The 27,920-nt window shown below is 38.7% G+C and overlaps 2 protein-coding genes and 1 non-coding gene across 31 annotated transcripts in view; 2 read left to right on the forward strand and 1 right to left on the reverse strand.

Annotated features, from left to right (window-relative positions):
* Positions 1-23,945, reverse strand: part of DNAJB4 (DnaJ heat shock protein family (Hsp40) member B4) — a 49,444-nt gene extending 25,499 nt beyond the window's left edge. The window contains exon 1 of one of the 4 annotated variants that reach the window (XM_047869735.1): positions 23,594-23,945. The gene's annotated coding sequence lies outside the window, so the exon portion shown is untranslated. Of the gene's footprint in view, positions 1-10,764; positions 11,107-23,593 lie in introns of those variants that run through there. The other 3 variants (XM_047869738.1, XM_047869736.1, XM_047869739.1) reach the window with 3 other exon arrangements.
* Positions 952-1,057, forward strand: LOC125174223 (U6 spliceosomal RNA). Its single transcript, XR_007155345.1, has one exon. It is a non-coding gene; the product is annotated as a U6 spliceosomal RNA (small nuclear RNA).
* Positions 23,946-24,097: 152 nt separating the features above from the next.
* FUBP1 (far upstream element binding protein 1) overlaps positions 24,098-27,920 on the forward strand; it is a 52,852-nt gene continuing 49,029 nt past the window's right edge. For all 26 annotated transcript variants that reach the window (XR_007154612.1, XR_007154610.1, XR_007154613.1 and 23 more), the window contains exon 1: positions 24,098-24,337. Coding sequence is in view for 19 of the 26 variants with exons in the window: in XM_047869719.1 (XP_047725675.1) it covers positions 24,218-24,337 (120 nt within the window). In the remaining 7 variants the exon portion in view is untranslated. The remainder of the gene's footprint in view (positions 24,338-27,920) is intronic.

A 27,920-nucleotide genomic window follows, 5' to 3' on the forward strand; every position in this document is an offset into this window, starting at 1 on the left:
CTTTGATAAGAAGTCATTGAAAAGCTTTACTAGAGGACTAGTGAACATAAAGTGAGCTAATCCCATACTTTCCTAGCAGTTTGGAATCAGTTAGAAGTGTTCTCTACATTACTTGCCAATATTGAATCAGAGAACCAAAAAACTATAGAATTCTAGGTCATTTTAATTGGATCTTGTAAATTGATATTTGATTATAACACTTTGACTATGTTTAAAGCTCATATCAGCATGTTTGGGTGGTTAGTCGGTTGCCCATCCAACTCTTGATTTTGGCTCAGGTCATGATCTCACAGTCGTGGGATTGAGCCCCATGTGGGGCTCTGCACGGACAAGGCAGTGCCTGCTTGGAATTCTCTCTCCCCTTCTCTCTACCCCTCCTAATCCACATGCTCACACGCTCTCTCTCTCTCACAAAAAATAAATAAACATTAAAAAAAAAAAGATCATATCATCTATAGCAATACTATCCAACAGAAATATAAAGTGAGCTACACATGCAAGCCACATATATAATGTAAGCATTTCTAGAATCCACATTTTAAAAAAAGTGAAAAGTGCAATTAATTTTAATAATGTATTTTATTTAACCCAGTAAATCCAAGATATTGTCATTACAACATGTAATCAATATAAAAATAATAAGATCTTTCACATTCTTTTTTTTGGTATTACGTCTTCAGAATTTAGTGTTAATTTTACACTTACTCAATTCACATAGCCACATTTCAAGCCCTTAGCTTCATGTGGCTAGTGGCCACTGTATTAGCCAGTGTAGGTTCAGAGGTTCCTACTAATGACCAGTGCTATGATCCAATGTTGTAGAAACCTCAACCTGTTAACTTAAGTATATCACATACACATATCCCTCACAGATGCACATTTAGGGGAAATAAAATCTTAACAGATACACTCTAAAGAAAAGTCCATTATAACTTATAAAATAGTATCCCAGTGCTCAGTTCAACAACACCTATACTGTAATTGGAATAACACTGAAAGATTAGCAAGGCCTCTGTGCAAGAATGACGTTCAAATCTGTGAAGATTTACTATCTTAAGAAGAGGTAAATATGTGAAGTGATAGACATGTGGATTAACTAAAGGGGAAGGAATCCTTTTATGTTGTAGACATATATCAAATTATCACAGTGTGCACTCTAAATATGTTACAATTTTGTCAATTTAATTTTAATGTAGAAAAATAGTGTTCCATTTTTTTTTAAATGGACATCAGGCTTGAACTCACAAACTGCGAGATTATGGCCTGAGCTGAAGCTGGACGCTTAGCCAACTGAGTAACCCAGGCACCCCAATAGTATTCCATTTTTTTATCTTAAAAAAAATTTTTTTTAATGTTTATTTATTTTTGACAGAGAAAGAGAGAGAGAGAGAGAGCAGGGGAGGGGAAGAAAGAGGGGGACAGAGGATCTGAAGTGAACTATGCACTGACAGCAGCAAGCCCAATGCAGGGCTTGAACTCACGAATCATGAGATCATGACCTTACCGGAAGTTGGATGCTCCACCAACTGAGCCACCCAGGGGCTCCCATTTTTTATCTTGAAATAAAACATACTTGTATTTTTTTTTAATACTTTACATTTAGAATGAAATAGTGGGAATGGCTCCATTTACACATGCTTACTCAGTGTATACTTTTACAATGCTGAAAGTAAAAGCCACATTAGGAAATGAGGAATTTATGTGATTTTTCACTTTATTCTTTTCTAAAGTTTCTCCTTTCATAAGAAGTCAAAGAAGGCATCAGAATCCCTTGAAAAACTTAATTGGCTAGAGAAAGGGTAGTAGTCTGTAGCTACAGTGAAACCAACAGTTCCTCAGAATAAGACAACTAACACAAATAAAAAAAAATGTCTGTAGCACAGAGGAGAGACAGAAAAGATTACAGGCTATTTCACTGAACTGTCAGAATCTTAGCCAAGACTGCAATAAACTGATTATCTAGCAAGTTTGTTTGTTTAGCTCTCCCAATGTTTAAAACTCAAATGATTTCATTTAAATCAGTACCTAATCCAAACTATCAAATATCTTCAAAATATGTTGCATCCATTAGGTCATAATTAAACCACTGCTACTATGATTCGACTATGATTCAAAGACTTTATTTGCAACCTGCCAAATATTAATTAGGAAATGTATAAAATAAGCCAACATATTATATAGTATTCAACACTACTATAAAATTAGGCCATGGACTGCCTAATTCCAAATAAAATGAGCCCAAACTACTGTAACTGCTTAAAAAGAACAACTGAAGTTTAAATGGATAGGGTTTAACATTTGGCTATTTAATATTTTAAAATGAAGTCTTTTCATTATCTAAACTAAATCAGGAAGTCAAGGCAACAGTTATTGAGGCTCTCCTGTATTATATGCCATGAAGTATAAAACAGTAGAAGGCAGGATCCCTGCCCTTGGGAGTTTACAATACAAATATATAAAATAGTACCTTTCACTATATGGTGGCAGAGTTGGGGGGTTGCAGCAAGACTATGGCCCACAAAACCTAAAAATGTAAATGTTTCACCTTTAACAAAAATATTTGCCAACCCTTGCTTTATACAAATTATTCTTGACTAGAGGGAGAAAGAAGTCTAAATATGCACTAGAGTAAAATTTTATTATATCTAGCAAACTTTTAAAAACCTAGTTTTGGGGTGCCTGGGTGGCTCAGTCAGTTAAGTGTCCAACTCTTGCATTCAGCTCAGGTTATGATCTCATGGTTTATGGGTTCAAGCCCCACATCGGGCTCCATGCTGACAGTGCAGAGCCTGCTTGGATTCTGTCTCTCTGTTCCTCCCTGCCTTACGCTCCCTCTCTCCAAAATAAATAAACTTAAAAAAATAAAATAAAAAACTGTAGTTTTCACTATAAACACAGCACTCACTATAAAACATCAGCCTGGCTGATGGTAAAATAAAACTTGTATGTATTAATTCTCAACCAGGGCATATCTGCTAAGGGGAATATATTTGAATATTTAGGGTGGTAAGTAAGCTATTTGTTTAGCAAAAAGGGGGAATATGTTTTAAAAGGTTGACAAAGACTTTAATCATACCTCTATACTGTCCAGCTTAATCATGTTCAACTAACCCATCCCTCCTGGCCATAAATGACTTTGGCTGTTTGCCAAAATCAAATTTACCCACAAAGTAGTCGATTCTCATTATTTGCCATAGTTATGTTCTATAAAGTTGTCATGGATGCTGAATTAGTGAATGCTAATTAACAAATAATAATACTAATTAGTGAATACAAGCGAAATGGCAGGGTTAAGTCAGGTCATCAATACATAACCTTGTTTTATGTGTTTCTGTTTAGACACCTCATTTAATGTACCATTGAACTCATGGCCAATAGTACTATAACTTGGGCCTGCATGAAGTTTTTCTAACACATGTATTCTCTCTCACCTCACAGCCTTCTTGTGCCTAGGAACACTAGACAGCAATTCAGCCGTATGGTGAAACATTACTTTAAACAGTAAAATCACCAACAAAAAGCATAAAATGCAAAAATGCACTAACTAGATCACAAAAACTTGTTTATGAGAGCTAAAATAAGTTGTAAGCACTGCCTTGCTAGACCTCAACTGGGAACATAGGATTTATGTGTATCCATATCAGTATCTATATCTATATATCTATATATAGATATCAATATAGATATGTATAATATATATAGATATAGATAGATATCTATAGATATATAGATATCGATATAGATATATATAATATATATACACTTTTTCTTTCCTGGTCTGCCTGTGCATATGTCTGCAAATGACCAGGAAAGCCTCTCAAATGCTGATTTCAGAGTTACAAATACATTTTAGAGAGGGCAAATATGAAAGTACAGAATTGGTGAATAATGAAGGATCAACTGTATGATACACTACTACTGATAATCTTCTAAATTAATGATGATCAGTTAAAAAACTGTTTTTGAGCAAAAGCAACATTAAGTCCAGTCACCCAAAGTAATGTCTCTGAAGTAATATTTCATTATAAAGGAATATAAAGGAAAACAATGTGGGTGTATTCCATTCTTCCCCCTCTGCACGGAGCTCACTACTGCTTTGAGACTCAGCCTCTAGTTGGGCAAATCTGAGCCCCAGCTTGATTAGGTTCTCCTGAGCTCCAGTTCCCATATTTTCCCCAGTATCTCCACTCTATCACTTATCATAATGATATAACCACCTCTTTGCTTATGCCTTACCCACACAGTTGTAACTTTTTTCCCTACAACTTTTTTTTCTAGTATAAAGCCATATTTATAATATATTGCTATTCAATTAACTTTTCCTGAGTAAATAATTATGAAATGAGAAATTACAAGGATGCAAAGTATAATGATTATAGTATACAATCACAAGTGGGTAAATTTAAGTAATAAAAAGGTAAAATGTGTGCAATTTGCCAACAAACTGTATTTGGGGGTTTGGAAGGATTTTAGATTGCCCTGTTTCTAGACTGAAGAAAGGTGTGCTCAGTTGGACTACTAATGAAAGTATAGAATATACGAAGAGTACATTTGAAGGGAAAAATGAGTTCCACCTAGAATATGCCTACCACCCTATTAATGACCCACTCATCTAGGTTACTTCCATACTTGGTAATTTTATTGCTTGCTAAGACTGCATTTGTAACTACTATATGTTGTAACAACTCCTTTCTCTAGCTAACTCCCCAACTACGATGTAAGATCATATAGGAAAGGTTTATTTAAATTAAAAAAATTTTTTTTTAATGTTTATTTATTTTTGAGACAGACCCACAGACTGCGAGCAGGGGAGGGGCAGAGAGAGAGGGACACACAGAATCTGAAGTAGGCTCCAGGCTCTGAGCTGTCATCACAGAATCCCGATGCGGGGCTCGAACTCACCAACTGTGAGATCATGATCAGAGCTGAAGTCGGATGCTTAATCAACTGAGCCACTGAGGCGCCCTGGTTTATTTAATTTTTGACTACTAAAAACCTAGTACAACAATATTTAATTGAATTTAATGTGGATGAAGATGTCCAGAAGAAAGTTGGATATTCTGAACTGGGAGCTAGGGAAAAAAAAGTCTTATGAGATACCACCTCACACCTGTCAGAATGGCTAACATTAACAACTCTGGCAACAACAGATGTTGGGGAGGATGCAAAGAAAGAGGATCTCTTTTGCACTGCTGGTGGGAATGCAACTGGTACAGCCACTCTGGAAAACAGTATGGAGGTTCCTCAAACAATTAAAAATAGAACTACCCTACAACCCAGCAATTACACTACTAGGTATTTATCCAAAGGATACAGGTATGCTGTTTCAAAGGGACACATGCACCCCAAAGTTTATAGCAGCACTATCAACAATAGCTGAAATATGGAAAGAGGCCAAATGTCCATCGATGGATGAATGGATAAAGATGTGAAATACACACACACACACACACACACACACACACACACACACACAAAATGGAGTATTACTCAGCAATCAAAAAGAATGAAATCTTGCCATTTGCAACTATGTGGATGGAACTAGAGGGTATTATGCTAAGCGAAATTAGTCAGAGAAAGACAAATATCATATGACTTCACTCATATGAGGACATAAGGGAAAGGAAACAAAAATAATATGAAAACAGGGAGGGGGACAAAACATAAGACACTCTTAAATAAGGAGAACAAACAGAGGGTTACTGTAGGGGTTATGGGAGGGGGAATGGGCTAAATGGGTAAAGGGGCATTAAGGAAACCAGTCCTGAAATCCCTGTTGCACTACATGATGCTAGGAGAGAGGGGTGCCTGGGTGGCTCAGTTGGTTAAGCATCTGACCTTGGCTCAGGTCATGATCTCATGGTTCATGAGTTTGAGCCCTGTGTCGGACTCTGTGCTGCCAGCTCAGAGCCTAGAGCCTGGAGCCTGCTTCGGATTCTATGTCTCCCTCTCTCTCTACCTCTCCCCTACTCACACTCTGTGTCTCTCTCTCAATAATAAACATTAAAAAAGAAAAAGAAGGGGCGCCTGGGTGGCGCAGTCGGTTAAGCGTCCGACTTCAGCCAGGTCACAATCTCGCGGTCTGTGAGTTCGAGCCCCGCGTCAGGCTCTGGGCTGATGGCTCAGAGCCTGGAGCCTGTTTCTGATTCTGTGTCTCCCTCTCTCTGTGCCCCTCCCCCGTTCATGCTCTGTCTCTCTCTGTCCCAAAAATAAATAAACGTTGAAAAAAAAAATTAAAAAAAATAAAAAGAAAAAAATAAAAAAGAAAAAAGGCACATAAAAAAAAGGAAAAAGAAAAAAATTTTTTTAAAAATCTATAAAGAACTCCCCAAACTCCACACCTGAAAAACAAATAATCCAGTGAAGAAATGGGCAGAAAACATGAAGAGATACTTTTCCAAAGAAGACATCCAGATGGCCAACAGACACATGAAATGATGCTCAACATCACTCATTATCGGGGAAATACAAATCAAAGCCACACTGATATACCATCTCACACTGGTCAGAGTGGCTAAAATGAACAAATCAGGAGACTATAGATGCTGGTGTGGATGGGGAGAAATGGGAACCTTCTTGCACTGTTGGTGGGAATGCAAACTGGTGCAGCCGCTCTGGAAAAGTGTGGAGGTTCCTTAAAAAATTAAAAATAGAACTACCCTATGACCCAGCAATAGCATGCTAGGAATTTATCCAAGGGATACAGGAGTGCTGATGCAAAGTGGCACATGTACCCCAATGTTTATAGCAGTGGTTTCAACAATAGCCAAGTTATGGAAGGAGCCTAAATGTCCATCAACTGATGAATGGATAAAGATGGGGTTTATATATATGATGGAATACCACTTGGCAATGAGAAAGAATGAAATCCTGCCATTTGAAGCAACATGTATGGAACTGGAGGTTACCATATGGTAAGTGAAATAAGTCAGTCAGAGACAGATACCATATGTTTTCACTCATATGTAGATCTTGAGAAATTTAACAGAAGACCATGGGGGAAGGGAAGGGGGGAAAAATTACAGAGAGGGAGGGAGGCAAACCATAAGAGACTCTTCAATACAGAGAACAAACTGAGGGTTAATGGAGGGTGGAGGAGAGGGGAAAGTGGGTGATGGGCATTGAGGAGGGCACTTGTTGGGATGAGCACTGGGTGTTGTATGGAAGCCAATCTGACAATAAATTATATTAAAAACAAAAAGGAAAAAAGTCTTAGCTGGAAATAAAGCTTTAGGAAAGATTATAACAGAAGTAGTATTTTAAAATGTAAAAGAGGAATTTTTTTTTTTTTTTTTTTTTTTTTTTTTTTTTTTTTTTAAGAGACAGAGAGAGGGTAGGAGGGAAAGACAGAATCTTAAGCAGGCTCCAATCCCAGCGCAGAGCCTGATGCAGGGCTTGATCTCACAAACTATAAGATCATGACGTGAGCTAAAATCAAGAGTTGATCACTTAACTGAGTCACCCAGGCACCCCAAGAGGAATAATTTTTGGAAGAATCAAAGAGATTTAGGATGCCCAGCATTTAAGGGGTACATCATTCAAAGGGAGACAATGAAAACCACTAAGAAGGAACAGAGACTAACCAGGTTAAGAATGGAATGGCAGATACTACTGCTTATGAACCAAATAGCCATTCTTATCTTCTTTCTGGCTTAACAGATATCCAAATTCTCCCAAAGTAATGATCTCAAGGAAGGTGGGAGCTTCCCCAGGCCTGGGGAATGACTCATGGTTAGCTTAAATCAATCATAGTAATCACATTTCCTTTTGCCAATGATTGGTGTAGGGGTGGCCAATGACATGGAAGGGAAATGCTCTGGGGAGCTTTAGGCAGACTGTCCTCCTTATAAATACCTACTCAGGAGAAACCCTAGTACTGCCTTTCTGCTTCTGGATAATGAAAACATGCTTGTTGCCTTACAACCCTGAAAGTAAACATCTGTGACACAGTGAGAATGGTACAGGGTAAAGAGCAAGAGCCTGGGTTCTGGACACTGTTGTTACATCTTTGAATCAATCCTGAAACCACCCATCATTGGACTTACTGTTAGAGAGATTCTGTTACTTGGAGCTGAAAGCATCATGATACCATTGGTGTCCCAAAACCAAAAAGAGGAGTGTTTGTTTTTTTTAATTTTCTTAATCTTTATTTTTGAGAGAGAGTACAAGTGGAAGAGGAAGAGAGAGAGAGGGAGACACAGAATCCGAAGCAGGCTCCAGGCTCTGAGCTGTCAGCACAGAGCCCGATGTGGGGCTCAAACTCATGAACTGTGAGATCATGACCTGAGCTGAAGTCGGACGCTTAACCAACTGAGCGACCCAGGTGCCCTGGTTTATTTAATTTTTGACTCCCAAACACCTAGAACAACAATACTTAATCAAATTGAATGTGGATGAAGACGTCCAGAAGAAAGTTGTAATATTCTGAACTGGGGACTAGTTCATGACCTGAGCCGAAGTCAGATGCTTAACCAACTGAGCCACCCAGGAGCCCCAAGGAGGAGTGTTTCATGAAGGATATAGGAAAGTCAAAAGTAATAAAATACCCACAAGAGAATGATTTTGGTTTCAAGAGTTATAGGTATTCATGGTAAGCATTCAAAAAAGCATTAACTATGTGCAAGCCCTACTCTAAAAACTTAACACAAAGAATCCCGTTTAATCTCTTACAACAATCCTATGAGGGAGGCAGATGGAATTGTAGTCAGTGAAAAGCAAAAGCCAGCATCCAGTGGATTGAACAAGACGGAATAGTAAATTTAAACACTTCTAGGAAATCATCTGAAGAAAAGAGAGAATTATATATAAGGGAAGGAATAAAGGAGGTTTGAAGATGGTCAAGAAAGGAAGAAAACAATAGAGAGGAAAATGAAATATATAAAAATACAACACATAAGAAATGATTGCTTAGGTAAGGTTCAGAGAAGATAGGAAGCTTTGGTACCAAGAGTACAAGTAGATAAAATTTGAACAAAATGAGAAATGGGCTCTGAGATGAAGAGAAAATAAATAAGGACAAATTTATAAATTTGAAGGCAAGAAGACTGACTAGGAAGACCAAGAAGTTCATACATGATATCGATGTTCTTTTTAAAAGAATGTAAGTTTATTTATTTTTGAGAGAGACCACACGTGAGCATGCACACATTGGGGAGGGGCAGTGAGAGGAAGAGAGAGACACAGAGAGAATCCTAAGTAGGTTCCTTGCTCTCAGCACAGAGCCCAAGGCGGGGTTCAAACTAACGAACCATGAGATCATGACCTGAGCTGAAACCAAGAATTGGATGCTTACCTGACTGAGCCACCGAGGCGTCCCTAAAAATTTTTTTAAAAAGGACATCCACTACTAAAGAGTTGAGGAAAAAATTGGGCATTTGATAAGAATGGTGGTGGTCTTAAATAGCAGTTATGGGAAATAGAAAGGCAAATAATCAGGAACAAGTAAAATATTACTAAATTGGACCCAGTCAAAACCAAGAAATCATGATGAATGGACATTTATTTCTTTACAAACATTTTAAATTTAAAAAAAAGTTTTAAGTTTATTTTAAGAGAGAGAGAGCACGAGTGGGGATGGGGTAGAAAGAGGGAAAGAATGAAGAATCAGACACTCAACCAAATGAGCCACCCATGCACCCATCTTTACAAACATTTTAAGGACCTTCCATATGCCAAGGTATCTTTCTAGGTACTTGGGGATACAGTATGAACAAAAATCCCTGCCTCATGTATTTCACATTCTAATGGGGGAGATATAAAGATTTTTTTAATTGAAAATATTTTTAAAATACTACTATATGGAGTAGTATTCCTATGGTGGTAGGAATCAAGAAAAATGAGGAAAAGGAAAATAAGGGAACTAAAATTTTATATTGGGTGGCCAAAAATGGCCTCACAGAGAAAATGACATTTGTACTATGACAGAGTGAAAGCTATGTATATTTGTGGGGGTTGAACATACCATGTAGAGGGAAAAATCAAGTACAAGAGTCTGGAGGTGAGGGAATGCCAAGCATCTTCAAGATGTAGCTGTGTCAGAATGATGGGGTGGGGATGTGGTCAGAGAAATAATAAGTAGCTAGATGGTGTAGAGACTTGTAGGCCACTAAACACTTTGGCTCATATTGAAGGAAGATAAGTCATTGGAGCGTTTTATGCAGAATGACATGATTGCTTTGGCCTCTGTCTTAAGAGTAAGAAAGGATGGTGGGCAATGATGGAAGACCAATAAGATTATATCGCAGTAATTCAGATGGCTTGGACTATAATGTAGCAGTGAAGGTGTTATTTATTTTAAAGATGGAGTCAATAGGACTTCGTGATGAATCAGATGTGGGATATGAGAGAAATCAATAATGACAACAAGGTTTTTCAGCCTCAGCAAACTGAAAGAACACAATTGCTATTGACTAATATAGGAAGATAGGAGAGCGGAGGGTTGGGGAATTGGGGAGGTCAATATAGGACATATTAAGTTTAAGATGCCTATTAAACTTACAAATGGTAGTATCTAATTGGCAGTTGGATATAGCAGTCTAGTATTCAAAGAAGCAGTCCAGATGGAAGATAAATCACTGGGAGTAGAGGTAACCTTAAAACCTCGATGCTAGAGATTATACTAGAGTGAATACAGACAGAAAAAAAGACCCAAGGACAGAGTCCTAAGATTCACAAATGCAGTAGTAATAACTATTACTAGGAAGGTGGGGCCTCTCACTTATCCCCAGGAGATGAATCTTAATTATTCAAAACCGAGCATGTTACTTGCTAGAGTAAGCCTGTGATTCAGCTTTGGTCAGCACAAGGTTAGTCCGATTGGTGTCCGTGGGAAGGGAGTAGTAGAAAAGTTTCCTTGCTTTTAAAGACAAAAAACTTTCTTCCACTTTATAGTTATGAGTGCATAACACTGGGAACCATGGTAACATTTATGCAATCATCTGGAGCATTAAGACACATGCTGAGGATGGCAGAGGGCAAAGATGAAAAAACAATGGGTATATCATATATTGCTGAGCTGCTAAATCAACTAGCCCTAGAGCCACTTAATGCCTGGATTTTTTGGCTATTATTTAATATTGGTTTTCATTACTTATGGGAAATAGTATCTGGTTACAATCTCATTTTTAATTTTTTTTTAGAGAAATGATTTTGTTTATTTATTTTGAGAGAGAGGGAAAGAGAGAGCACATACAGGGCGGAGAAAGAGGAAGAGAGAGAATCCCATGCAGTGCTTGATGAGGCTTGAACTCACGACCTGTGAGATCATGACCTGAGTTGAAGTCAGATGCTTAAATGACTGAGCCACTCAGGCGCCCCTCATTTTTAATTTTCATAGCAATGCTTAGGGTATCAAAAACAAACTGAAACTCAGGGGGCACCTGGTTGGCTCAGTGGGTACAGCATGTGACTCTTGATCTTGCGATCATGAGTTTGAGTCATACATTGGGCACAGAGTTTAATTTAAAAATAAAAACATTTAAGGGGCACCTGGGTGGCTCAGTTGGTTAAGCGTCTGACTGTTGATTTTGGCTCAGGTCATGACATAACGGTGCATGAGTTTGAGCCTTGCATAGGGTTCTGTGTTGACAGTGCAGAGCCTGCTTGGGATTCTCTCAATCCCTCTCTGCCCCTCCCTAAGGAGCATGTGTGCACGTGCATGCACACATACATGCTCTCAAAATAAATAAACTTAAAAAAGAAAGTTTAGGGGTGTCTGGGTGGCTCAGTCAAACATCTGACTTCAGCTCAAGTCATGATCTCACAGTCTGTAAGTTTGAGCCACGTGTCGGGCTCTGTGCTGACAGCTTGGAGCCTGGAGCCTGCTTCGGATTCTACGTCTCCCCTGCTCCCTCTCTCTCTGCCCCTCCCCCGCTCATGCTCTGTCTCAAAAATAAACATTTTTTAAAATTTTTAAAAAAAAGAAAGTTTAGGGACACATGGGTGGCACAGTTGGTTAAGCATCTGACTTTCGCTCAGGTCATGATCTCACGGTTCGTGGCTTTGAGCCCCATGTCAGGCTTTGTGCTGACGACTCGGAGCCTGGTGCCTGCTTCAGATTCTGTCTCCCTCTCTCTGCCACTCCCCAACTCTCTCTCAAAAATGAATGAACATTAAAAACAAATTTTTTTTAAGAAAAAATTTAGGGCGCCTGGGTGGCTCAGTCTGTTAAGCATCCAACCTTTGGTTTCAGCTCAGGGCATGATCTCAGTTCATGAGTTTGAACCCCACATGGAGTTCTGTACTGATGGTGTGGAGCCTGCTTAGGATTCTCTCTTTCTCTCCCCTTCTTGCACTCTCATTCTCAAACTAAATAATTAAACCTAAAAAAAATTACTAATATTAAAAAGAAAGTTTAATAAAAATAAAAACAGATTTAAAAACAAGCAGAAACTCAAAAAAGGTTAAACTTGGAAAGGTTAAATAACTTCACACCTAGGTAACAAATGGTGAATTGAAGCTCAACTAACTCCAATATGTATTTTATTAAAAAAAATTTTTTTTAACGTTTATTTATTTTTGAGACAGAGCATGAACGGGGGAGGGGTAGAGAGAGAGGGAGACACAGAATCTGAAACAGGCTCCAGGCTCTGAGCTGTCTGCACAGAGCCTGACGCGGGCCTTGAACTCACAGACCGCGAGATCATGACCTGAGCTGAAGTCGGCCACTTAACTGACTGAGCCACCCAGGCGCCCTCCAATATGTATTTTAAATGATTAAGAGTCATGGATTTAGGGGTGCCTGGGTGACTCATTTGATTAAGCATCTAACTTGATTTCGGCTCAGATCATGATCTCATGGTTTGTGGGTTCAATCCCCTGTTGGGCTCCATGTAGACAGTGCAGAGCTTGCTTAGGATTCTCTCTCTCCTGTCTCTCCCCTACTCATGCTCTCTCAAAATAAATATTTAAACTTAAAAAAAAAAAGAGTTGTAGATTTAGGGGTGCCCGGTGGCTCAGTCAGTTGAGTGCTCGACTCTTGATTTAGACTCAGGTCATGATCCCAGGGTCATGGGATCAAGCCCTGCATTGGGCTCTGCGCTGAGGATGGAGTCTGCTTGAGATTCTTTCTCTCTCTGCCCCTCACCCCCACTTGTGCACACTCTCTAAAATTAAAAAAAAACAAACAAACGTGGATTTAAAGAGTAGACACGACTGACAGAAAAGGGGAATGAGAGTTGGGAATTCTTGAAGTGACTGGCAAACTGAGGCCAGGAAGTAATAGAGATTGAAAGAAAAGGGAAATATGAAAAGACTAGAACTTTGGTGAATATGGAGTTTCTGGCCAGCATAGTCAGAAGTACTCAGTAGTATCTGATTTAAGATGAAGTTCCCTGAATGTGACCTGGCTAGCAACTGAAGCCTTTACTCAGGGTTGCAAACAGAACACGAATGAGAATCAGGATGACAATAACTGGCAATTATGTTATTATTTCAAGTAATTTTACATACTCACACTCAGAAGTAAATGTTTAATGAATGAATGATCTGATCATTAAACTTCTTCCATTCCAACTCTTCACCCCATTGTTTAATAAACTACAGATTATTCTTAGGATTTTAAGTAATCTCTACACCCAGTGTGGGGCATGAATTTACAACTTTGAGATCAAGAGTCCAAACTCTCCACAGACTGAGCCAGCCAGGGGCTCCAGATTATTCTTTTTTAGACTGATGCAAAGAACTATCTGAAAACAAAGATGGAGTCTTTGTAGTGATTCATGGTTTCCTTCAACATTCACTTGCTAGAATAAGCTTCCTGAGGGTAAGCATATTTGTCTGTTTTGTTCACTAAGGTATCTCCAGCACCAAGAACAATGCCCAGCATTTTTCCTGAATTGAATAAGTAAGTACCTATGGATGACAGGTATTATTTTAATCACAAAGGTAAATAAAACAATTCCTACACTTAAGGAGTTTACCATTTTAAAGGCTCTAAGCAAAAATCTCTTGGTCTTCACTTATATCAAATACATCATCATTAAAGAGCAAGGTTGTTAAGAATCCAAGTATTTATTACCTGTCCTGGATAAAAGAAATGTATTGTAGTTTTCGTATGTTTTTAAATTTAAAAAATAAACTATTATCCTATCTTGAAAAGTTAGTACTTGTATCATTAGGCACTACAATTAGATGACCTGTTATAAGTAATGATTATGGTAAATCACAAAAAATAATTTCAGATGCTTCTAAAAATTTTAATTCCTTCTTTTCATTATCAAGTCCTTTCAAATATATTTAACAAAAACGAAGTGAGAATATCAGTTAATATGAAGCAACATAAAAGAACAAACAGAATCAGAAGGCAAATTCCAAAGAGATCACTGGCTATAAATAGAGACATGGAAATGTCAGGAGAGAGAAGCAAAGTTCCACTAAAAAACAACAACAAAACTGTATGCCAAGTGGGCTTTACATCTCAAACCCACCCATTTTCAGTTAAGGATTTCTTTGGCAAAGATCCTCTTTCTTTCAATAATCTATCTCAAAATGTAAATATTGTGAGTAAAGGTAGATGTCCTCATTACAAATATCAAGATGTTTTTGGTTCTGCAAAGATTCTTCTTCCCTTTGTATTTAAGAAGCAGAAAACCTTCAACTGAAACTTAACCCAATCATTGCTGCTTCACAGAGCTTGTTGATGAAATAAAGAGCGCTGGATTAGGAATCTAGTCTTGGCTCTGCCATTAATCTTGTCACTTTGTGTATGGCTCTCAAGCAATCTGGGTCCCAATTTCCTCCACCATAAAATGAAAGAAACAGACTAGATGATCTTCAAGGTCTTTTCAAGTCTGCAAGTCTAAGAAAAGTTGAGTGAGGGTACACTTCCATGCTATAGCCTCAAAGGCCCCCAACATTCATAACCACATATTCAACAATTTGTTTAATTCTAGTTTTGCAGGAAAATGGTTAATATGGTAACAAACAATTCAACTTGATATTAAGATTTTATCAACATAAAAGCACCAAACCATACTGGGCAAACCAAAGAGTAAGATCTAGTCCTTGACCAGCCCTCTCTTACACAGACAGAAAAGCAGAGAACAAGATCTCGGTGTTTAGAACATTTACTAGTCTAGCTGGGGAAACAAAATTTAAGCTAAATTCCACATTTATTAAGTACTTTTTGCATAATAGGGCAGTTTTCATTCTGATAAGCAGAATAATCAACTATGATGTTTATTAAAAAAAAGAAAGAAATGTAGATTTCCTGAAACATTTTTCACTAGGTCCAGGTGGGGCCCAACTATCTACATTAAAAAAAAAAAAACCACCCCAGATGATGTAGGGTGTTTCTCAAACATACCTTTGTTTTAAGAAACAGTGCCCTAGCCTCGATCAACAAAAAAATAGGGTTCAAAAATAGAAAATGCTTTTAGACCTTGAGTTCTCTAGAAAACTAGAGAACAAACTAGAGGACAAACTGTAAGGCATCAAAAATAAGCAAGTCTAATGGAACATGTAGGCTTCAGTTACATTTCAGTGGTTCTCAAGTGTGGGCTGCGCTTTAAGGATCAACTTAAGTTGTCACATATAGAGATAATGGACCAATTAAATCAGTCTCTGGGAGTAGGGGTTGGGGCTCAGCTTAAACATGTTTAGAAAAGCTCCCCTGTAACCAATACACTTAATTAAGTAAAAGATCAATGGAATTTGTTAGTCAGGTTAAGGTTCATGAAAAAAGATGATTTTTAATTTTCATTTTTATTTGGCTAAAGTTTTAATGGAAAAAGATAAATGTAACAGAAGTGAAAGGAACTGATGTATAAATATATGATCTAAGTAGGGAAGGAAAAAAACATGTTTTGGCCACAAGATAAAGGGAGAATAAGAACAGTAAATGTGAATTTATTTTACACATTTTGGTTTTGAAGCAACATGCAAGATGAGTCTTGGAGGTTGCTGCAGACACAGATTTGGAAGTACATTTAGGGAACAGGTAGAGGACCAATTCAAAGTAAATTATGAAAACTTATATCACACTATGTTAACTGTACTGTAATTAAAATAAAATTTAAAAAAAGCTTCATAGGTCAAAAAAAGAAACCATATATACTATACATTATGCAGTTTTATTATATATTATATTCTGCAGTATTATATACCAGCTTTGTTATAAGTTATTGGAATGCATGCTATAGAATTAACTAAAATCACTCAGGAACTGGGTGGTAAAGGCCAGTTTTTTGAGACAGATGCTGTCAGGAGTACCAAATTTCAATCTAGAATTATCCCTAAAGTAAGGGGAAGCTGGGAGTATTATGGCTCATCAGCAAGGGCAGTCAGCTCTACATTTTTTTCACTAAATATGGATACTCAATTTCTTATATATTTTATGATGCTGTGCTAGATCTCCTATGATCCTGGTCAAGGGACAGATCCTGCTTACACACTGGCTGCCAAAAGATGTGAGCAACTAGCCAAATATTATCTATATTCAAAGAAGTCCTTTGTATGATACAGTTAAGGATGGTCCTTCTCTCATAAAACTTGAAGAACCCTGTAAAGTTGGGAATGGTACTTTAGCAAGCCCCTCCCTCTTCCCCCATACAGTATATGCCTTTCCCCTTCACTGAAGGAGGTCTTAAAGAGCAAAGAAAATTTATATTATTTTCACAAAGAACCTTTGTCTCAAACACTAATTGTTCTAAAAGATTGAACTATGAAGAATTTTATCCTCAATTCTCAGAAGACTCTGATTTTAAAACTCTTGGTATGCTTCTTTTGGGAGGGGGGCTAGTTTGTGGAGGAATCCAATATGCAGACAAAGAGTAAAAACACTATCATAGATGCTGTGTGGTAATACAGGGAAAAAATTAAAATTAAGCAATCCTATTCTTGTCTTGAAGATGCTTACAATCTAGTTAGTGGTATGAATTACAAAACAAAGCCCTCCTGTAAAATTTCTTTGAAAAATAACACTAATTATACCAAATATATATGTATGTATACACATACATCATACACACACACACCATAAAGCACTATAGTTTATTTAGGAGAGGGAGGGAGGGAGAAAGAAAACACCGGCGCGGGGGGGGGGGGGGGGGGGGGGGGAGGGGCAGAGGGCAGAGAGAGAAGGGGACAGAGGATCCTAAGCAGGCTCTGTGCTGACAGCAGAGAGACTGATTGCTCAAACTCACGAACCATGAGATCATGACCTAAGCTAAAGTCAGATGCTTAAACGACTGAGCCCAGGCACCCATAAAGCACCATATATACTTTAGTAAGGGATATTACTAATCCATCCAATGCAATTAACAATACAGAAAAGCAAGCTTGTATCATGTTATACATACATGGGTTCTTTGATTTTGTAACATTTTTATTACCTTACATTAAGATCTGCCTTCCCATGAAGAACTTCAGCATATGTCTTAATAGAAACAAATGCAAATACACATTTTTAAAATCCAAGTGAGAAATACTAAATTGTGAACCATACCATAGAAATTACGAAGACATATATCCCATTACTTGACTTTGAATAGATTCTTCCATTCTTTCAACTCAGACTGCCTGGGTTCAAATCACTAACACTAACATGTGACCGTGAGCAAGGTGGTTAACTTACCTGTACTGCAACAAAATGGAGATTTTAATAGCATCTCATAGAGCCGTATGAGAATGAATTAAATACAAGTAAAGCACTTAGAACAGGACCCAGTATATAGTACTAGCCACTATTAGCTATTGCTATGTTTTATTTTTTTTATTTTTTTATTTTTTTTAAATGTTTATTTATTTTTGAGAGACAGAGAGAGACAGAGCTCGAGCGGGGGAGGGGCAGAGAGAGAGGGAGACACAGAATCCGAAGCAGCACCAGGCTCTGAGCTGGCAGCACAGAGCCCGACGCGGGGCTCGAACCCACGAACCGTGAGATCATGACCTGAGCCGAAGTCGGCCGCTTAACCGACTGAGCCACCCAGGTGCCCCTATTGCTATGTTTTAGAGCATGCTATGCAGTAAAGGCACAGAAAAGACAGAGCCCTTACTGCCATGGACCTTACAACCTAGTGGGAATTCCAAATAAAAAATAAGTGATATTATGTTATTATTACCATGATGTAGTACATGATAACAAATAAGAATCCCTAAATTTGAGAGGCTTCTGGGTGGCTCAGTCAGTTAAGCGTCCGACTTCGGCTCAGGCATGATCTCACAGTTTTGTGAGTTCACACCTGGGATCGGGCTCTCGCTATGAGCACAGAGCCCATTTTGGGTTCTCTTTCCCCCTCTCTCTGCTCCTCACCCACTCACACTTTCTCCCTCAAAAATAAACATTAAAAAGAAAAAAAAAAAGAATACCTAGAGAGCTCTGGACTAGCCAAACACTATATATATTCAAAGAGGCCCTTTGAATTTTCTGGAAAAATGGAAACAATCAGCAACAGTAAAATGGAAGAGGTAGGAAGGATACCTGACAAAAAGGGGGCTCTGCAGTTATGGATAAGTGAGAATGATAAGGATGATAAAAAGCTGGATTTAGGGCAAATCAAATGATTATGAGCAATATCCTAGTATTCTTCAGTCTTCTTACAGTACTTTAATCAGGACCACACTATCAAATTTGGCAACCAAATCAGAGAAGAAATTTCTAATAACTGAGGGGAAGGGGATATGTTTTCACATAGTGACTTCTATTTTCCCTTTCAGAAGTTTATGTAAGACTTTTTATTATCCTTTACTGTTGGCTACTTTTCAGAAACAGAGTAATTGCCCTCTTTTTGGTATGCTGGTAAAAGGCAAAAGTTATATGACTTACCAAAGGGCACAGGGGTTATATTTTGAACACAGATCCTCTGGGACCAAGTCCAGAGTCTTTTCCACTATCTGGGGCTGCCTCCAGTTTCAGACACTGGTCAAGCTGTTGGTTCTCCACAATCGTCCAAAGTCAATTTGTGCTAACAACTTTGTCCTCTAAGATGCAAATATATCCTGCTTCCATTCATACCTTAGTCTGAAACAGAATTCTAGCAACTCAGTCAGAAGGGATATAAAAGTCATTAAGACCAACGACCAGCCTAATAAACAAACACCCTAACTACATCCTGGTATGTTTAATTTGAAGTGGCCACTTCCCTCCTCACATCTAAACTGAATCTTTTGTGACTATGATACCGAGGAAATACTGGCCTGGTTAAATGACACAGAGTATAGCATGAAGTTACCAGATCCTTCTGCCTAAGAGTTGTTAGGAGGTAGGTGATGGGCATAAAGGTGAGGCAGGAAGCCTGTACAATTTTGTCACTCTAAAATGCCTGTTAAAAAGCCATAATGGGGGGCACCCAGATGGTTCAGTTGGTTAAGCATCCGACTCTCAATTTTGGCTCAGGTCATGATCTCGTAGTTCATGAGTTCATTACGGCTCATGCTGACAGCATGGGGCCTGCTTGGGATTCTCTCCGTCCCTCTCTCTCTCAAAATAAATAAAAAACTAAAAAAAAGAAAAGAAAAGAAAAAAAGAAAGCAATAATGGACTACTTTTCTATAATAGCTAAAAATAAGAATCTGTTAATATTTCAGATTTACCAACTCCAAAAGTGAAAAGTTGTACTAAGAAAAAGGTCACTCAGTCATTTGGTAACCAATAAGTCAGAAGGTAAAATGAAGAAACTTGCCAGTACATTTAATAGCCCAACTTTTATTATGCTTGCTAATCTTTTCACTGTTATTTGGTGAATCTAAATGCTCCCCGCTAGACTTCTGTAAATTCAAAGACACTAACTTTTGCTTCATCCTAAGAATGAAATATGAAATACCAATTTCTGTGTTAAAAGTGTGACTATAAAATATAATCTAGTCAAATATTTAGCTAATCTCTCAAAGCACAATAAACCAATTTTAGATTAGCGATGATATACCCACTTTTAAGAAAAGTTACACTGCAAAAGGGAATGAATTTAGTTAAGAAAATCCTGATTTCAGGGGCACCTGGGTGGCTCAGTCAGTTAAGCGTCCAACTTCGGCTCAGGTCATGATCTCACAATTTGAGAGTTCGAGCCCTGCATCAGGCTCTGTGCTGGCAGTTCAGAGCCTAGAGCTTGCTTTGGATTCTGTGTCTCCCTCACTCTGCGCCCCTCCCCCACTCATGCTCTGTCTCTGTCTCTCAAAAATATGAATAAACATTAAAAAAAAAAGTTTAAAGAAAATCCTGATTTCATCAGTTATAATGAGATTACCTAGAATAACCAGCAAAGTACAAATGGGTTTAAAACGATTGTGTAGACTGAGAATTCACATATAGCTTAATCAAAAGTCACTGGTTATTTCTCCCACAACTCAGTTGCTCTTGCAGGATTCTGGGTTTTACTAAAACTAAGATTTGAACATAGCTGTAATCCAAAAAATTTACATGGATTATCCTTCCTTCGTGATAAGATGCCAGAAACTGAATTACATGTTAATAATATTAATTTCCACTTTACAGCACTTTCTGGTTTCTGAAGAACTCACAGATACCTCATTTGAAGATAGCAAAGCAAGTTGTCATAATGTAGAGGAGAAATCTGAGACACAGCAACTAAATTACTTGCCTAAGGTCACAAAATCAACTAAAATGTAGAGACAGATTTTTTTCAATATTCTATTCATTCAGCAAATATCTAGAACACTAAGACTAGACATTAGGGACAGGTCAATGGTAGAGGTAGACAAAGTCCTCCCTCTCCAGTTTACATTCTAAAGGAAAAGAGACAATAAACAAGTAAACACACACACACACACACATATATATATATATATATATATACACTTATTTATATCTAATTTTTAGAGAGAGTGCAAGTGAGGGAGAGGGGCTGGGGGGGGGGGGAAGAGAGAGAGAGAGAATAGGATAGTGATTGCAGAATGGCACAACTAGAGGTCAGAGAGGGCCTAAGGAAGTGACATCTGAACTGAGCCTTGAATGTGGAGGACAGATTATCCATGTGAAAGTCTATGAGAGCATCTACACCAGGCAGAAAAAAAAGGAATCCTAAAGGCAGGAATGATCTTGGACAGCAAGGTGGATGAAGTGGAATAAAAGGGAGGAATGTTTAGAGACAGTGGCCTGATTATATGGAGCCTGTACACTATTCCAGGGTATAGGATTTAAAGTGCAATAGGAAGGGGTGCCTCAGTGGCTCAGTCAGTTGGGCGTCCAACTCTGGATTTCAGCTTGGGTCATGATTTCGTGATTCATGGGTTCAGACCCCGCATCAGGCTCTGCGCTGACAGTGAGGGGCTTGCTTGGGATTCTCTCTCCATCTCTCTCTGCCCCTCCCCTTCATGTGCACACATGCACTCTCTTTAAAAGGTAAAAAAAAATAATAATAAAGTACAATAGGAACACAAAGGTGAGATGACCTGATTTATGTTATAAAGGAATCATTCAAGGGGTGCCTGGGTGGCGCAGTCAGTTAAGCGTCCGACTTCAGCCAGGTCACGATCTCGCGATCTGTGAGTTCGAGCCCCGCGTCGGGCTCTGGGCTGATGGCTCGGAGCCTGGAGCCTGTTTCCGATTCTGTGTCTCCCTCTCTCTCTGCCCCTCCCCCGTTCATGCTCTGTCTCTCTCTGTCCCAAAAATAAATAAACGTTAAAAAAATAATAAAAATAAAGGAATCATTCAAGGAGCACCTGGGTGGCTCAATCGGTTGAGTGTCTAACTTTGGCTCAGGTCATGATCTCAGTTTGTGGGTTCAAGCCCTGCATCGGGCTCTGTGCTGACAGCTTACAGCCTGGAGCCTGCTTCAGATTCTGTGTCTCCTTCTCTCTCTGCCCCCTCCCCCACTCATTCTCTCTAAAATAAAAAGTTTTTTAATTCAAAAAGATTTAAAGACATTATTCAAGCTGCTATATAAACAATTGCAACACAATCATCAAGAAGAGGCTTGAGCTTCAAAGATATTGGAAATGGCTGCTTGTTACTTTTGAGAACTTACACATATATTACATACTTTTCTGTATGAAATTTCGTAATATTAAAGAGCAAACTGTAGACATGTAAGGGTAGAAGCAGAAAAACCAACCAGAATATTGTAACAGTCCAGGATGGAGGTGATGGTAACTTGGGAGCGGAAATGGAAATTAACAGAATTTGGAATATACCTCAAAAGTATGATAAATAGGTCTTCCCAATGGAGAGGCAGGCACAGGAATGAAGGCTGACTAGTGGTTCTCAATGTGAGATGATTTTGCCTATCTGGAGACATTTTTGACTTTCACAACTGAGTGTGTGTGTGTTTGTGGCTGGGGGTGGGGGGGTGTTACTGGCATCTATGGGTAGATGCTAAGGCTGCTAAACATATTACACTAGATAGTAGTATTACAAAATATAGAGTTATCTGATCAAACAGTCTAAATGGTATTGAAGTTAAGATATCCCTATCTAAACTGATTTCAACTGGGTCCCATCCTAGAATTCCCATTCTTCCAGGAGAGTCTACAAATAAACTAGAAATGGAGGCCCTTATTTTCAATATTTAGAGACAGCTAATACTGTCTGAAATAAAGTTTATTTGAGGGTAAATTATATCACTCTGTGGTTACATTACATTGATCAGGATGGAATAGGTCTAATTAATATGAAGAAATCAATTGATTAATAAATGCCATTTGTTGGATCTTTTTCAAAACAACTGTAAAAATTTTGTTTAGCAATACCACCCAACAACGCTTTTACAGTCTTTTTTTTTCGTTATACTTAAATCTGTAGTCCAATACATTCACTGCTTTTCCAAATAGAAATCCCACCCACCAACCCAAATTAAAAGGATAGTTATGAACACTGAAAAAGATAATCAAAACTGTATAACTCGTTAAGATGGTAAGAAAAGCTTCACTGGAGGAAAAGGATGCCACAATTGTAGCTATATGCATATAACTGTCTAATGATCCGACTTATTTGGGGCCTTGAGCAAGTGCACACATTAGTTATCAGTAAGACAGCAGCACACATTTCTCCCAGTTACTCTTAAGACTAGCAATGGGGAAAGTACTCTTTTAGACCTAATTCACAAAACACAAAATGCGAAGTTGATAAAGGTCATTTTACCTAGGTCTTTGTTCTCTAAAAATAAAAGAATTCGGGGAAAAAAACCATTTCGGTCGACTCCTAAATAAGATTCCCGAAGCATCCCCATGAATCTGAAACTACTACTAATAATATTGCAGTAAATTACATGCCATCATATGTCGGGAAGGCCTGAAGTTACCTGATAATTGGGAACAGATAACAAAATATACACACAAAGCTATCTAGTCCAGGGATGACAATTCAGAACATTACATGTGGGTTCTTACCGGTAGGGGATGGGGCAAACTATTGTTAGAAGATTTTGATGTTGTTCTTATAAGATGGTCTCAATAAAACTGATCCCGGACACATACAATACTAGATTACTAAGTGTGTTTACAACAGAATTTTAGGAGCAGTCATATTTTTTAAAGGTAAAGAACAGGGCAGTCATAACTTCAAAGCTTCATCCACATTATTTACACAAGATGTCGAAATCAGCTCAAAAACTAAAAGACCTCCAGCCTAAATTAATCCCCACTTGTGATAAAGCTAAAAGATCTGGCAATCTAGAAGTAAAATACAGGGACACTTTACTACCCTGAAAATCACGCCGAGATCCCGCTAGGCCGGGCGGACGTTTTCGGGAACATCTCCGCGTGGCGTCCCGGGCACGCTTCTCCCAGGCGCACTCCTGGTTGCGGCGCTCTCGAGATACTGTTGCGTCGTCCTAACGCCCATCGACGTCACCCACTTTCCCATGGATACACGGAAGGACCCTTGGAGGAAAATTCGCCCACACTCCCTCCCCGAGGCGGCAACCAATAGAAAGCAACTACTCCTTTTCTTCAGGTTTTCAGAAACTCCGCCAACCGGGGTCGCCGCGCCACTCTTACCCACCACCCCGGAAGTACAACCACACAGTCTCAACACGCGAATGCGCGTAGAGGAGGCGCCAAAAATAAGCTTCACTCTCGCGATATCGTGAACACACTTCTCGCGACATCTCTCTGCTTCACCTTGTTTTTTTCAACCCCACCCCCACAGCAGCGCGTCGCTCCAAAACATCGCGAGATTTTCTCCTTTCAGTCTCCGCCCCTTTACGGCACGATGGTCGCACAAGAATGTGATACAGCCTCGACGGCCGCCATTTTCTTTCTTTCTTAGCAGTTGGCTGAGGGAACATCTCTGCGAAGAAGCGGCAGCGGCCTCTGTAGCGTAGACATGGCAGACTACTCAACAGTGCCTCCACCTTCCTCTGGCTCAGCTGGTGGTGGAGGCGGCGGCGGTGGTGGTGGAGGAGTTAACGATGCTTTCAAAGATGCGCTGCAGAGAGCACGGCAGGTAAGTCTGAACCGTGCGGCGGGATTCCGAACGCTCACGGTAATTGGCCGCTGGCTGAGTAGGCCGCTACTTCTTCGCGCATGAGGAAGAGGAAAGAAGTGCCCTTCCGGGCTCTGAAATGTGAGGAGACTCAGGGTTCCCATGTTGGTAATACAGTTTAGAGGCTGGAACTCGATTTTGTGTTTCTTAGTGTTTAAGCCATTTAGAATCCCAACGCGTTAGGCATAGATGGCTTTAGGTCTTTCGCTTCTGCGGCAGTCGCGCTTCCTTCTCCGAGGAGTTAGCTTGGCATTTCCTTTCTCTCAGAATGAACATCCTCCACCATGGGATAAAGCGCGCGTAGTTTTACACAATAGTATGGAAGGTTCTGGTAATGAGTTTGAGAGAGGACTAGGGTTTGTCCTCAAGAGCCATAGTAAGGAAGGGTTATGTCAGTAAAGCAGTTTTCACAGCTTCCAGTTCATCCGAGCTTTATCGAAATTAATTTTTCGCTTTCATTCACTTTCACATCTACAAGGAAGAGGCTTCAGAGAATACTAATATCCCAGGTTGGAATCCTTCCTCAGAGCAGGATTTACGTGTCAGTGTTCTACCAGTCCTTCCCCCTTATTTCTCAAAATGGCTTCAGGCCCATTATACCCGAAGTTTCAGTTTGAATCTGCCTCTCTGTTCAGAGTCGTAAACTGACCACACTTCTTTGTATTACGTAGGTGCGTACATTGACCCTCAAGGCAGTTCTTTCCCAAATGAAAGCTGTTAAAAAAAAAAAAAAAATTACTCCAGGAAATGTAAAGACTTATTAGTTTGAACTTTCCCTTTATTAGGTAGTCCCTTAACATAATTATAACTTAAAATGTTATGATGTTGGTATGTGTTTGTATGTAAGCAAAATCTTACCCTCGTTATGACATGCGTATTAGGTGCTAGACGTTTTTAGATTAGAGTTTAAAGCGAACGCTAATCAGATACTAATATTGTGCTGTGTTTTGTTTGCATTAAGGAGTTCACTTCGTTAATCTTTTTCATCCTCCACTTTCACTAAAGGATCATTAGAGTCAAACTGCATAAAATCTGCAATAATGTAATAATAAGCTCTTTTTTAAGTAATGTGAACACGTTATAAATAAAAATTTACCTATACTGGTTTATAATCAGAAATATTCGACAGTCAACAAAAAGTTACCGTTAATGTTAATTCTGTAGTTTCTTTACTTGAATTCTATTACTTCTGAACATTTTTAGAATAGCGACTGAAACATTTTTTAAATGACACTTATTGGAGTTTTATTAGATTGGATTAGAAGATTCACCTAATTTTATTCAACCAGTGTATTGAATTAATTTGTGCCACACACTACCTAGATACTAGAGGGTTTTTTTACTGTATGAATTGGGAGTTCTGCCTTCTAGGAAGTGTTGATACAGTCAAGGAACCAAATGCAAATGAATAGTAGTGTTTGTTAATGCTTTCAGAGAGGAGTAGACAAAAATGGGCACCGTTAATTTATCCACTTGTTCTGTAAACATTTATAGAGTTCCTGCTGAGTCAGGCACTGTACACAACACCAAAGAGTGGGGTGCCTAACTGCCAAAGTAAAGGACTGATATTTTAAGCAAGACGTTAAAGAATGTGTGAGAGTTTGATCAGTGGAGAAAAGAAGCAGCGTGTGCAAAGGTATGGGAGTTTTTGGAATAACAAGAACCCATGAAGGAAGTCACTGGAGGATAATGTTGGTTGGGGGAAAGAGGGTGGAAATCAGGTGAGTACAGGTGGATACAACTTCTGAAAGACTTTGGGTTGCCATGCTTTAATTAAAAATCGGCTAATCTGTAATTTCGTGATTTAGACTGCTTTTTTAAATACAGAAATTGTCCTCAAACTATGGATTTCTTATACTCTCTTTTTATGCCAGCAGGTCAGCTGCCTCAATGTCCTTGCTGTAATATGATTCTTTACAGATGTCTTCTTGTAATAATTGGATTTTTTTCTTTACAGAACTGACCTTAAACCTGAGATTCCCAAATTTAGCTTTTGAGTTGAATTTCCCCTTCTGATTATATTTGAAGATGCCTTTGTATGTCCATTGTAGCTGTTTGTCTGATTATATAAATGGAATACAGGGAGGAGTACTTGGACTGAAGGAACAAGTTTAGGTTAACATCTGAACTACTTTTTTATTTATATGAAAAGCATCCTGGATTATATTCCCAAAATCCCCATCTAGCCTTAGATTTCTTTGTCTGGCATAGCGTGCCATGTTCTTGGAAGGACCAGGAGATACAAGGATAGCTTCTTGCCATCAGAGAGCTGTGTACTAGTGGGGATGTTGTTGACATTTTTAATCGGACAGGTCTTTGTTAATGCAGGACAAGTGAAGAGGATCCTTGGTCCCTACCTAGCTCGTTTTGCCATCTGGTAGTTTAGACCAAGCTGCCCAATCGTTTTTCCAGAGAATCCTGATGGCTTATTTTTTAATGTGAAATTTGCAGATTTTTAAGATACTCTCTTAGCTAACGTCAGCAGAGGAGCACCAGATTGCTTTTCTAGTTTAGGGTTTCTAACCTGTATACTTGAGAGATTTATATTTGTGTATTTTAAGCTATAACTCCAGAGGGTGAGGTTGGGATTCTTTGGTTAGGATTTTGGTGACCACATTAAATAATCAGTTCTGTCTCTGAAACATTGGGAAATCAAAATGGATCTCTCTACCTTTTTTTTCCCCCCCTTTGAGGTTATGTGAAGATAGAAGTGAATCAGACTGGCACTAAATGAGTGGTAGATCTCAAGTTAAGGTTATCAGCTCTGATGCCTTCACTTCTAAACAGCTGTTAGTCTTTAAGTACTCAGTTATTCTTGAAATCTCTTTCTTGATGATTGTAAAAGTGATTCAGATTGCATTATGTTGTTTGAATACAATGAAAATTCTACAAAACAGAATTGTTGACTTTTCAGTTACCATTAATCTCAACTGAAAACTAGCACTTTAGGGGCATTTGGGTGGCTCAGTCCATTAAACGTTGAACTCTTGGTTTTGACTGGTGAGTTCGAGCCCGGCATCGGGCTCTGCACTGACAGCATGGAGCCTGCTTGGTTTTGTCTCCCTCTCCCTCTCTCTGCGCCTCCCCTGCTCACTCTGTCTCAAAAATAAAATAAACATTAAGAAGGAGGGAAGGAACGAAACCAGTACTTGCATATTGGGTGTTTTGTTTTTTATAAGTGACAGGATAGCAAAGCTTGATGATTAAAAATACTCTTGTGTTGTAGGGAGAGGACCATGTTGTGTCATTAAAAATGGTAGTATTTTTACTGAGAGCTTTTCTGTAATGTCTTTGTATTGTTTCTGAATTTTTGAGATGGTGTAACATTTTGAGTGAACAAGGTATCATTTTTCCATTTTCATTTGGATAGTTTTAGAACTATTCAGTGAATAATAGGGAGGTAGAAGTTCTTAGGGAGTTTAAGAACTACTCTGCAAACTTCTGCAGCATTTACAAAAGCTAACTGCAGAAGATTGCTGATTACTTCTCTGTTCTTACAGAGATTTATCAGAAAGTATCACAGCTTAAACCATTTTCCTATCAT

This window comes from Prionailurus viverrinus, chromosome C1 (assembly GCF_022837055.1).
Source record: "Prionailurus viverrinus isolate Anna chromosome C1, UM_Priviv_1.0, whole genome shotgun sequence".
NCBI classification, from domain to species: domain Eukaryota; kingdom Metazoa; phylum Chordata; class Mammalia; order Carnivora; family Felidae; genus Prionailurus; species Prionailurus viverrinus.